At 41.2% G+C, this 12,100-nt stretch overlaps 1 protein-coding gene across 5 annotated transcripts in view; it reads left to right on the plus strand.

Moving 5' to 3' along the window:
- LOC118022977 (WASH complex subunit 2-like) overlaps nucleotides 1-12,100 on the plus strand; it is a 53,722-nt gene that overhangs the window by 29,169 nt on the left and 12,453 nt on the right. For 4 of the 5 annotated variants that reach the window (XM_035023979.1, XM_035024002.1, XM_035023987.1 and 1 more), the window contains 6 exons: nucleotides 268-369; nucleotides 2,306-2,437; nucleotides 3,288-3,451; nucleotides 4,838-4,940; nucleotides 9,672-9,827; nucleotides 11,744-11,926. In XM_035023979.1, the coding sequence (XP_034879870.1) occupies nucleotides 268-369; nucleotides 2,306-2,437; nucleotides 3,288-3,451; nucleotides 4,838-4,940; nucleotides 9,672-9,827; nucleotides 11,744-11,926 (840 nt within the window). The remainder of the gene's footprint in view (nucleotides 1-267; nucleotides 370-2,305; nucleotides 2,438-3,287; nucleotides 3,452-4,837; nucleotides 4,941-9,671; nucleotides 9,828-11,743; nucleotides 11,927-12,100) is intronic. The other variant, XM_035023996.1, reaches the window with a different exon arrangement.

Below are 12,100 nucleotides of genomic sequence, written 5' to 3' on the forward strand. Positions count from 1 at the left end.
AAAGTGTTGTCCACGTGGGAGTTTACAAACCTCAGAGTTCCAGTGAGGCCACCTGGAGTTCCACGTGGGCCTCTTCCTTCTCACACGTGGATGTCCATGCTGCACCCGCTAGGACAAACTGACGAGTCTTCTCAGCCAGCTTCCCTCTCACAAAGAGACCTAGACTCATGCAGCCATCATGTCATAGTCTTCAGTGTTTTATATTTAACTGATACTTTAAAAGCTAATCTGTCATGTTAACCACAAACTTTAATCTTGATCCAACAGGATTTGTTTTCTTCTCAAAATGTGAGTAAGTCAAAAGATGCCTCTCTCCTGCCTAGCAAACTCCCCACGTCGGTCTCGCTTTTTGATGACGAAGATGAAGAGGTAAACAGTGTTATTGCCATGCAAGATAAATAAGTTTTTGATGAGTAGAAAACCGTTGCTGATGTAGGTTTATAGTCGGAGGCGCATATAGTAGAACGAGGTAATGAGAGGCAGTTAAACTATCTGATGCTTATGTAACAAAAATATTTTAGTTTTTTTCTCTGACTTCTTCCTTGACTCCTAGCTGTACAATGGGCAGGATATTAGATTATTGTTATTTTTTTTAAGATTTTATTTATTTGAGAGAGAGAGAGAAAGAGCACAAGCCAGGGGAGAGGCAGACGGAGAGGGAGAAGCAGATTCCCTGCTGAGCAGGAGCCCACTGTGGGGCTCGATCCCAGGACCCTGGATCATGACCTGAGCTAAAGGCAGACACTTAACCGACTGAGCCACCCAGGCGCTCCATGGACATTAGATTCTTGACCCAGCTCTTATGGAAGGCTTTGTAGATGTCATTTTAAAAATCTGCCTTTAAGAAATACTTTTTGGGGTGCCTGGGTGGCTCAGTTGGTTAAGCAACTGCCTTCGGCTCAGGTCATGATCCTGGAGTCCCGGGATCGAGTCCCGCATCGGGCTCCCTGCTCAGCGGGGAGTCTGCTTCTCCCTCTAACCCTCCCCCCTCTCATGCTCTCTTTATCTCATTTTCTCTCTCAAATAAATAAATAAAATCTTAAAAAAAAAAAAAACAACTTCGGAGGATGGATCTTTATTATACCCAATGACCTATGAGAATGTCTTGGATAAAGTGCAAATAGAAGACAGCCATGTCTTCACCTTGTTTTTCTTTCCTACCCTGGATGAGAGAGCAAAGTGGGGGAAGGAAATAAGAGAGAAGACAAACCAAACCTTTCCTCTTATGCAGTACTGTGCAGTGGCCAAGCTCGTGGGCTTTGGCACCAGACCCCTGCATTCACTTGCAAATCAGGGACCTTGGGCAAGTAACTTAAACTTCCCGAATCTTACATGGCTTAATAGTATGTAGAGTCATTGTGGTAGCTGGAACAACTCATGTACAGCTCTTGGCACTATGCCTGCACATAGTCAGTGCATAGGAAATGTTCACTGTTGTCATTAGAATCTCCATCAGCTACCAGTTCATTTTTCTCATGGCCTTTCCTACCTTCCCATACTCTGCTTAAAGGCTCCTTTTATCGAAACTTTACATTTCAGGACTATTCACCTGCTGTAGTATATTGTTAAGAGTGTTTTTCTGTCTAACTTGGTTGGGTTCAGGCCCTCTTATGACTTTGTTTCTATTACCTTAATGAAAATAATAGATACTTTTGGAATGCTTGACTATACACAAATCAAAATATGCCATTGAACCTCTGAGAATCAGCTCTTTAGTAGGCCAGTGGTTTTATTTAGTAAACTGTTGCTTATGTTTGTATGTCTTTTTAAAACTAACCAGAAAACACAAGTCATTCCTTCCCTCTGTCCCAGGTGTGTGTCTTTTGTAGGTGAGAGAGAGTGGAGAAAGCTCTCAGTTTCTCTCTGTTAATTCATTGCTTTGGTTTCTAAGTTATAGAAAGGTGTGCAAGTTGTTGGCTCTCACACAGGCTGGACTGCTCTCGCTGATGTGCATAGAGGACCCACCCACAGCAGGCCTGAGTGGGGCCGGGTTTCCTCCTATTTCTGTGACCTTGGGCTCCTCCCACTCCCTCCCAAGTGTTTTGCTTTTGAGTTCCATGTGGTCTGTTTCCCTTCTGTGGAGGGAGAATACAGTTAGAAAAGATTAGAGACTATTGTCTTAGGGTTCTACATAAGAGAAGTGGGATTTACTGACATTTTGTGATTTTTTTTTTTCCCTTGAGGTATTATATATATTCTGTACTTGACCAGAGACTTATTCTTTAACAATTTGACATGGAAGATGGTCTTGTTTTTTATTTTATGCATATGAAGTTGTCATACCTTCTGCCATTTGTTTTTCTAGGATAATCTTTTTGGGGCAACAGCTGCTAAGAAGCAGTCATTATCTCTTCTAACTCAGAGCCAAGAAAAAGCAAAACCATCTGAGCCCTCCAGAAAGAAAGCATCTGCCTTGTTGTTCAGCAGTGATGAGGAGGTGGGTTGAAAATTTCTCCTGGAGAAGAGCAAAACGTTGTTTGTGATGGGATTTAAGAGTTACAGCCATTCTAAACATTTTCTTTTTTCTACCTATTTTATATCCAGTGAAGTTTAGTCACCGAAGACTATGTTCACAAAACTGTCTCTTTTTTTTTCTGGAAGGATATTTAGTATAGTATATTAACTTAAAGATTAATGTTTTCAGAACAGTTGAGAATAAAATAAGTATGCCTCTCAAATTATAATATATGCCAATTCAAATGAGTTAGGACTATATTATATTGTTAAATGATTATTATGTTTCATTAGTCAAGAATTGTAGCTAGACATGGTAGGAATATCCTATGCAAGTTTAACTCCTTTTTTTTGAGTCTTAACATAAATATTTTTATTTGCTATCTAGATGCAAATTAGCAGAGCTAGTAGTGAATATGGTTTAGCTGCTGATTTAGTTGTACAGAAAAAGACCTTAAATATAATGACATTACAAACCCTGAGCATTAAAATCTTCCTGCTTTAAAATAATTGTTTTTCTTTATTTTAACATTGTAGGCAAGTTATGAAGGCATGATGTGGATGGAGATATTGTAGACATATTAATGTTTTTTATTGAAAGCAACTTATGATGGTACAACATAATTTGCTTTTTCTATTCAAACATATGAATTTTTGATGGATTTTCCATTTTTTTTCTTTCTAGCATTGTTAGTGGTAGTTCTCCCTTGCCTACAATGTTAAAATAAAGAAAAACTGTTATTTTAATGCAGGAATAATATTTAGGGAAATTTACTTCCGGTTTCCTTAGTCTGAATTGCCACAGGATTTTAACATATATTTTATATTTTAAGGACCAGTGGAATATTACTGATTCACAGATGAACTCAGCATCTGACAATAGGTCTAAACTTAGGGATTCTGGCACCACTCAGGAGCAGGAGGCCAAGGCTGTGAAAAAGACCAGTCTCTTTGAGGAGGATGATGAAGATGATCTGTTTGCTGTTGCTAAGGACAGGTGAGACAGTCATTGTGAAAAATCATTTAACCAGTGTCTGTGGTAATAAGTAAAGGTATTTGATTCGCAAGGTGTCAGTTACTTGGGGTGACGTGATAATCATTCCTTACTTAGTAGTCATATGAGGGAGAACGTCTTTGATTTTCTCCCTTGTAAGGTATTTTTTCCACCCAGTGCTGGGAAATGTTTTTATTCGTGGATTTATCTAATTTCTTCTACTTACTATTTTTCTTTGCTAGGGATTTAAGTGCAGTTTGTTACCTTTTTTGTTTTTCTTCTGGGATGCCCTATAGAACGTAAAGTTTGGTTTGAGTTACTTAAGTTTCTCATTTGGATGGAAATCTTCTCAGCGTTGAAAAACATCCTATTAGGAGGAGGGTTCTCTGCAGGGCTGTGCTGTCACACCAGTGGCTGGTAACTCTTAGCTGATCTGGGTGCTCCTCCACATGAATACTTGGACTAAAGCCCACGGGGTATTTTGTAGACTGTGCATTGGCTATGTTGGTGGTGTAACATGCTGCTTTTACAGAGAATAGCCAAGTGTAGGAGAGCATGTGGAAGAACAGTGCTGGTGGCAATGTAAAATGGTGCCACTTTGGAAAACAGTCCAGCAGTTCCTTAAAAAGTTAAACATATGGAGTTACCATACGACTTAATTTCACTTTTAGGTAGCTGCTCAAGAGAAACGAAATGAAAATATCTCCACCCAAAAACTTGTATATGAATGTTCATTGTAGCATTATTCATAGTAGCCACAAAGTGGAAACAAGCCAAACATCCTATCAACCGATGACAGGATAAAGAAAATGTGTTATATCCGTACAGTGGACTCTTAACTCAGCAATAAGAAGGAATAAAACAAAATATTGATACATGCTACAACATGGATGAACCTTAAATATCGTGTTAATTGAAAGCAGCCAGTCACAGAGGATCGCATGTATGGTTCCATTTGTATATAATAATCCAGAAGAGATAAATCTATAGAGACAGAAAGTAAATTAGTGTTTGCCTGGGCTGAGGGGCAAGGAGAATTGGGAGTGACTTAACAGGCCTGGGGTTTCATTCTGGGTTGATGGAAATACTGTGAAGTTAAATTGTGGTGATAGTTAACTCTATACCGAAAACCTGTGAATTGCATATTATATTGTAAAAGGGTAAATTTTATGGTATGTAAATTATATCTCAAGATCATTCTAAAAGAAGAAAGAAGAGCTGTGACTCTAACAAAGTTGTGAAATACTGCCTTGTGAGCAGGGCACTCACATGTCCTGGCTTGCCTGGACAGCCCCGGTTTGTGCCTGTCATTACAGCAATGACTATTATTAATTTCCCTGTCACTCTCAGAAATGTGCCTTTAATTTGACCTTTTGTTTGATTGTGTAGCCAAAAGAAGACCCAGAGAGTGTCACTCCTCTTTGAAGACGATGCTGATAGTGGAAGCTCTCTCTTTGGCTCTCCTCCTGCATCTGTTCCTCCTACAACAACGGTATTCTTTTTTTTTTTTTTTTTAAAGATTTATTTATTTGAGAGAGCGAGAATGAGAGAGAGAGTACATGACGGGGGGAGGGTTAGAGGGAGAAGCAGGCTCCCTGCCGAGCAGGGAGCCCAATGCGGGACTCGATCCAGGGACTCCAGGATCATGACCCGAGTCAAAGGCAGTCACTTAACCAACTGAGCCACCCAGGCACCCCCAACAACGGTATTCTTAACCTCCTAGGTCCAGGAAATATCCTTGAGCTGATGTTACATGAATAGTGATACTTCCTGAATCAACTCCTAAAACCTGACCTTGGAGGCTGAGTCCAATGGAAAAACCCATTTGCCTAGTTCTAGAAAGAGATCTTCTAGTTAGTGGTATTTTGCAGATGAAGCACAAGTGCAGAGCCTGGAAGGAGGGGTTCCTTTCAGGGGTAGGTCTCTGGAGCCTCAGGGAGAGCGTTGCTGGGGTCACCAGGCTCAGCTGTAGCCACATGGAATCATGCTAACATTAGACCAGGCCACTAAGGCACACATTCCTTTTAGGAGCACATTTCAAGTACTAACACTTTGGTCCTGGTTTATGTCAATAGCCAGACAGTAAAAGGGAAGGAAATTCTGGCACATGCTACAACATGGATGGACCTTGAAGACTTCACATTGAGTGAAATAAGGCAGTCAGAAAAAGACAGTATATGAGTCCAATTACATGAGGTACCTGGAGGAGTCAACTTCGTAGACACTGGAAGTAGAATCGTGGTTGCCAGGGGCTGGGGAGAGAGGGAATGGGGAGTCTTTTAATGAGTACAGAGTTTCAGTTTTGCAAGATGGAAAAATTCTGGAGATTGGTTGCATAACAATGTGAATATTCGTAACACTACTGAACGATATACATGGTTAAGATGATAAATTTTATGGTTTTTAGAATAAATTTTTTTTAAAAAATTAAAGGACGTGATAAGAAAAGGTCCATCAGGGGCGCCTGGGTGGCTCAGTTGGTTGGGCGACTGCCTTCAGCTCAGGTCATGATCCTGGAGTCCCTGGATCGAGTCCCGCATCAGGCTCCCTGCTCGGCGGGGAGTCTGCTTCTCCCTCTGACCCTCCCCCCTCTCATGTGCTTGCTCTCTCTCAAATAAATAAATAAAATCTTTAAAAAAAAAAAAAAAAAAAAAGAAAAGGTCCATCAGTGGCTATCTGGTGTAAATGATTCCAGTGATTACATCTAAGTGACGTCACTACCACAATCACCTAAGCTAAAAAATCTAGCCAATCTTTTTTTTTTTTTTTTTTTTTAAAGATTTTATTTATTCATAAGAGACAGAGAGAGAGAGGCAGAGGGAGAAGCAGGCTCCCCGCTGAGCAGGGAGCCTGATGCGGGACTTGATCCCAGGACCCTGGGATCATGACCTGAGCTGAAGGCAGACGCTTAACCATCTGAGCCACCCAGGCGCCCAAAAATCTAGCCAATCTTGATGATAGTTACATCAAAAAGGAGTATTAAAGAATGAAAGGAAAATGGGATTATGATAATATTTGTCCAGGGAACCCAGGCTTCCTGGAATCCTGCTCTGGCCTGTCATTCATCCCTCCCCAACACCTTCCCTTAGTTGGGTATATATGAGTGTGTGCACAGAGAACAAAGTGAGGCCAAGCACTGTTTTACTGCCAGCTGGCAATTGCTAACAGCCCCAAAGGGAAAGGTAAAACTTTTTAGGCTAGACCCCATGGAGACATCCATTATCTGACTTGGGTTAGCCTAGAGGGCCAAGAATCAAGCCAACTCCCAACCTGCTGTCAGGCCTTCAGCTCCAACTTCAGGCCATTCAAATTTGGCATGTGATAGAGGCAAAAAGACATGCAAGACAGAAGAAGGGATGAGACCCTGGGACTCCTCCCATGTGGGAGCAGCCACCATGGCACCTCCACCCATGCTTGATGCGGAAGACCCTCCTCCTCCTGTCATGGTGATGAGTGACCATGTCCCTGATACTGTCCCAGGTACGGGGAAGGAGAGAGATGGCTGGAGAGGAGCCTGGAGCTTCCTGTTTTCTAGACGCTGATCGTTGGTTCTTCCGTACCTCCTAAATATTTTTTGTTTAAAGTTTATTTTAAATTATGCAGTGATATGTGGATGCCTTCTTTAAAAAGTTTTAGAATGTGCATAGAGAATACAAAGCCCTTACGCTCCTCCCAGAGGAATCATTGGTTACAGTGTGTTGTCAGCCCTTTCAGGCCTGCTTCCAGGCATCCCCCCCGCCCCCGCCGTGTCTGTTTTATTTAAATGAGATCATGTTATATATACAATTTTATGTATCTTTTTTCTTGTCCTACAGCATGTTTTTCATTTCCATAAGCTTCAGTTGTTCTTTTTCGTCACTCTCGTTATTTCCTGTAACTGTACCAGGACATGTGTGACTTACTTTGTGTGATGGAGTAATCATCACTGTTTCCTGCTAGTTTATTAGGGATGTTTCTTCCCATCCCTACTGCCTTGTCATCTTTAGCCTTGACTTAATTTATTATATCTGGCCTCTCCACGAATGCTCCTTCCTTTCATCTGCTCTCCTTGCTGTTGCCCTTGTTCTGTTCCTAAAAGCATCCTGGTCTCGTCTTGTCCTTGTCACAAACGCCTTAGCTGAGCCTCCCATGCCATCTGTAATCTCGTTCGAGGTGCACTCCTCTTTTCCACCCTCACTCACCTTGTGCTCGAGGTGACTCATCCTGTCCCACAGTACTCCAGAAGACCTTGTTGTCTCCCTGATCTGGAAATAGTCTTCATATTTTCAGACATAGGACAAATGTTAACTTGTCCTGTGATAGCTTCCCAGACCAGGCACATGTCAGTTGATGATCTAGGGACTTTTTTCCCACCACATTCCCATTAAGTGGGTTTGCACAGCTTGTTACCAGAAGCTTTCAGCATTGGGAGGAGTGTGCTGCCATCCCTACTGCTACTTCTGAGGTGCTCCTAATCTTCTCCTTGAATCACCCATCCTTGCATCTCCCTAAAGAAGACGTCAGGTGGCTCCGTGGTTAAGAGTCAGGAGATCTGAGTGGTTTTTCTTTGTAGATTATAAATAATAACTTGTACCCTGGATAAATGAGCAATAATTTAATAAATTTTAAAGGTTATAGAAATGGAAAACTTCTTTCTACCTGTAGTAATTATGATTGTTAAATGAGACAAAAGATCAAAGATCAGCATCTTAAGTAGCTGAACAAATTGCACACAGAATTTTACCATTTGTGAAATATAAGCACCTTTGGACAATAGTATATAAAAGATATTTTTTTGTTTAGAGATCCTAGAATATTTTAAAGTTAGATGTGACTCCGTTAAAAACCTATCAGTGAAGTTAAATTTCATGATGAAGATGAAGTCAGCTTATCTTTAGGAACATTTACAACCAAAAGTTTGGGTGGCATTTTTATTGGTTTAAGGGACCATATTTAAGTCTAGTTTCTCACCCTGACTGACTTGCATCAAAATTCTATGTAGTTCTCAGTAAGACCAGCACATTCCACAAAATTTTTTTCCTTTAATCATTTCAGTATTGCCTTATCTCTTCTGAAACTGTTTTTTTGGGTTTCCAGTCTTTTATTTCAGGTTCAAATGATTATGCATTTTAAGGACCTCTGCCTAACAGTAACCAAACATTTTACCCTATTTTTACTTCATTTGTAATTTTTTCTCTCATAGTTAGTAGGGTTCTTTGATTCCCCAGGTCTGTCTTCCTAACTTGATTTAGGTATTGCTTCAGGGCTTACTTCCTCATAACATCTAGTCTTGTTGGTATGACAGAGTTGTAGTTTTTTCTCAAGAATTTTTGATCAATCCTTTGCCTGAAGGATGACAGTAACTCTAGACAAGGCACATAACCTCAGTTTTCTAATCTCTGAAATCCCTGCCTCCCACATTAGGAACAGATGGGAGATGGGACAAAGTGCTCACAAACTTACGTTGACCACCTTCTTGGTAGAAAACACCATGACTGGCTGTGGAAATATATGATCCTTTCAGGTGAATGGACAGATATATAATAGCTATTAATGAAACAAGTGAAGTAAAGGCTAGGTAGAGGGATAAATAATCTTATCAATGTGGCAACTGATACTAAAGAGGGAGAACAGGGAAACCTTTATGGGTGACCTCTAGCTGGGCCGTGTTTGAAAAATGAGGATTTGCTTCTACTGACAGTGAGGAGCAAGCACGGAAGTGTGAGAGTTTACAGTAGGTATAAGGAGTAGTGAGGATTGATAGGATGCAGATGGATAAAGGGAGAAAATGAAGTGTCAGTTGACTGTCATGTGTAGCATTTGCTTAATGCAAACAGTGCATGCGGGTGGGAGATGAAGTAGTCTGGTGGGTATTTTATTTTAGCAGGACAGCTCTGGATGACATCATTGAGCTGAAATGTGAGGAGGGAGGCAGAGAGGAGAGACTAGTAGCTGTCTGGGTGGCAGAGGTCAGGGTCTGGGCGATGGCAGTGTCTGTGAAGTGAACGGACACACGGAGATACGTGCAGGTGTTGTAGTGGCCGAAGTTGTAAAGTGCTGTGTCTGCGCGGCTGAGGGGGTGGCGTTTATTCCTTCACCCTGTTTGTGCCCCCTTCACTGTCCTGCATTCTCTTTCCCCACATCTCGCTAACTCGAGGACTGTGGTTTCGCCTTGTTCTAGACATTGCCCTGCAGTCAAGCACACTTTTGTTTTTAAGGATGTCATCTACTCTTCTTTTGGTAGAAAAAAGAGCCTGTCCCTGAGGTACCACCTTTGCTGTTCAGCGATGAAGAAGAGAAGGAGGCACCATTTGGAGTGAAACCTGTGGATGAGAAGGTTGAGGGCACCAAAGAACCATCAGAACTGGGGAGCACTCGAGTGGTTGAGGAGTCAGAAAAGGTAGACTTTTTTGTGTGTGTCCATTCTGACATGTTTCTCATGTCTTGTAAAACACAGACACACATACACAAATGCACACACCCTTACCTTTTTCTACCACAGAAAATAAATGGCTAATTTGTTGAAAACTTTGAAAACACTGAGAAGCATGAAGAAGAAAATCTGATGCCACCATTCAGGGAAATCTTCACCACTGTTCTTGCTGTTCAGTCTCATTTCGAGGCACGGGTGTACACAGTGCTGTGCATTTCTCCTGTTCACACACTCTGTCATCTCGTGTCCATGTCTGTTTTGTCTTTCTCTCACCAGGGTGTTCTCCCCCATCTTACTTTTCATTTTCGTTTTCTCTCTGCGTGTCTGCCCTTTCTGACGCGTTCCCTTTGTAGTGTTCCTGCTTCCCTTGGTTCTCTTCTGCTTCTACCTGTACTTGAATTAAAATGACTGTTTTAAGATCTTAATTTCCTAAAAAAAAAAAAAAAATCTTAATTTCTTGTTCTTTTACATTTAGTTGATGTTTGCTGTTAATTAGAAAGTGAAGTAAAATATCTCTGTCTTCTAAAACATTTGCTGTCTTCTCCTGAGTGGTCTGTCATCTGCAGGAGCCTGTAGACAAGGCTGCTGGCTGCACCTGGGGGTCTTTGATGGCCTTTGGTGTCTGTATATTTTTTTTCTTTTTTTTTTTTTAAAGATGTATTTATTTGAGAGAGAGAGAGAGTGAGCGGCAAAGGGAGAGGGAGAAGCAGACTCCCCACTGAGCAGGGAGCCCGATGCGGGACTCGATCCCAGGACTCCGGGATCATGACCTGAGCTGAAGGCAGACGCTTAACCGCCTGAGCCACCCCGGCGCCCCTACCTTTTCTTTTTTTTTTTTCTAACTTTTCTTGTTCTCTGAATGTTCAGCTGTTCACGTTTAATCTCTTTCAGGGCCTAGCTGAAGAATATCACATACACTTTTCCTGTTGAAGCTCCTTAGAGCTGCAGTGATACAAATATTTTATTTGTACCTGAGACATTGTGTGACATTCTCTACCTCTGGTTTCTGTGTGGACCTTTCCTGTGTTCCCGTAGCCCCTGAGTTATGCCAGTCAGCCGGAAGTCCAACTGCTTGTTGCACTGCCGCCTCTGTCTTGAGTATAAACTCCTCGAGGATCAGGGCCAGGTTTCTTTGGCTTGCCATGATATCTGTAGTACTTAGCATATTACCTCCCATATAGTAGGCACTTGTGAATTACCTGTTTCTTCAAAGGAGCATATTTTCCACGGTTTGATCACTTTGAAATTAAGATGTACTTCACAGTCAGTGGCATGTTTAATTGGGAGTTGTTTTTTTCTTAGTGGTTCATACAGTGATAGTGGTTCTTAAAATCAGTGGGCTCTTACTTGAAATGTGGAACTTGTTGAGCGAATAAATATTATATTTTAGGCTCATTTTAGTGATTCTTTTCATTGCATAATGCAGTGTGAGCCTTCTACAGTTTAAGTGTCTGATTTTGTCAGTAAGTTTTCTCCTTGGGACTGAAGTATTAATTAAATACTAGGAAATACATGATCCATTCCTAGTGATTGGCATTTGTGTTTTCTCTGTGACTAAGTTATTTACAGTTCATGAGCAACCTGTGTGGATCAGGGTTATAACTGATATGTATATCTCTTGGTAGGAAGAAGGGACCCATGACTTTAAACTGGTTGGAAAAATTATCTTTGGCTATGAATTACCTGCACAAGAGTCTCTGTTGGAGCAGCCAGTGGAGAGTTGGCCTCAGTATTTTGTTACTTGGAAGTAGATGTGACTAGCTATAGCGCCCGGAAACATGCAGATGTCGCCGTTACTGAATTATTGAGGAGTTTGGGGGGGGTCCCACGGTGGGACTTGTATTTCTACATGTTACTTGTTTTTTTGTTGTTTCCATTTTCAGGGAGGACCTTTGACTGTATCTACTCAGGAAGCAGTCAAGCATTCTGATTTATTTTCTTCATCATCCCCTGTGGACAGAGGAACCAAAAGTAGAACCAAAACTGTTCTTAGTTTGTTTGATGAGGAAGAGGATAAAACAGAAGATCAAAACAGCATCCAAGCTCCAAAGAAAGAAGTAGGAAAGGTGAGCAAAAAGCAATGAAGTTATTAGTTTCAGGTTTTTGAAAGGATAGAAGAATCTCATTTTATGGTTGTGTTTTGTTGTGTGAGTTACTGAAGAATTGAGGGTTCTCGTTTCCCTACATTTCCACCAACACTTGTTGACTTTTTCTATAATAGCTCGGTGTTGGTGAGGATG

This window comes from Mirounga leonina, unplaced genomic scaffold (genome assembly GCF_011800145.1).
Source record: "Mirounga leonina isolate KUSES-001 unplaced genomic scaffold, KU_Mleo_1.0 Mir_114, whole genome shotgun sequence".
Classification (NCBI taxonomy): Eukaryota; Metazoa; Chordata; class Mammalia; order Carnivora; family Phocidae; genus Mirounga; species Mirounga leonina.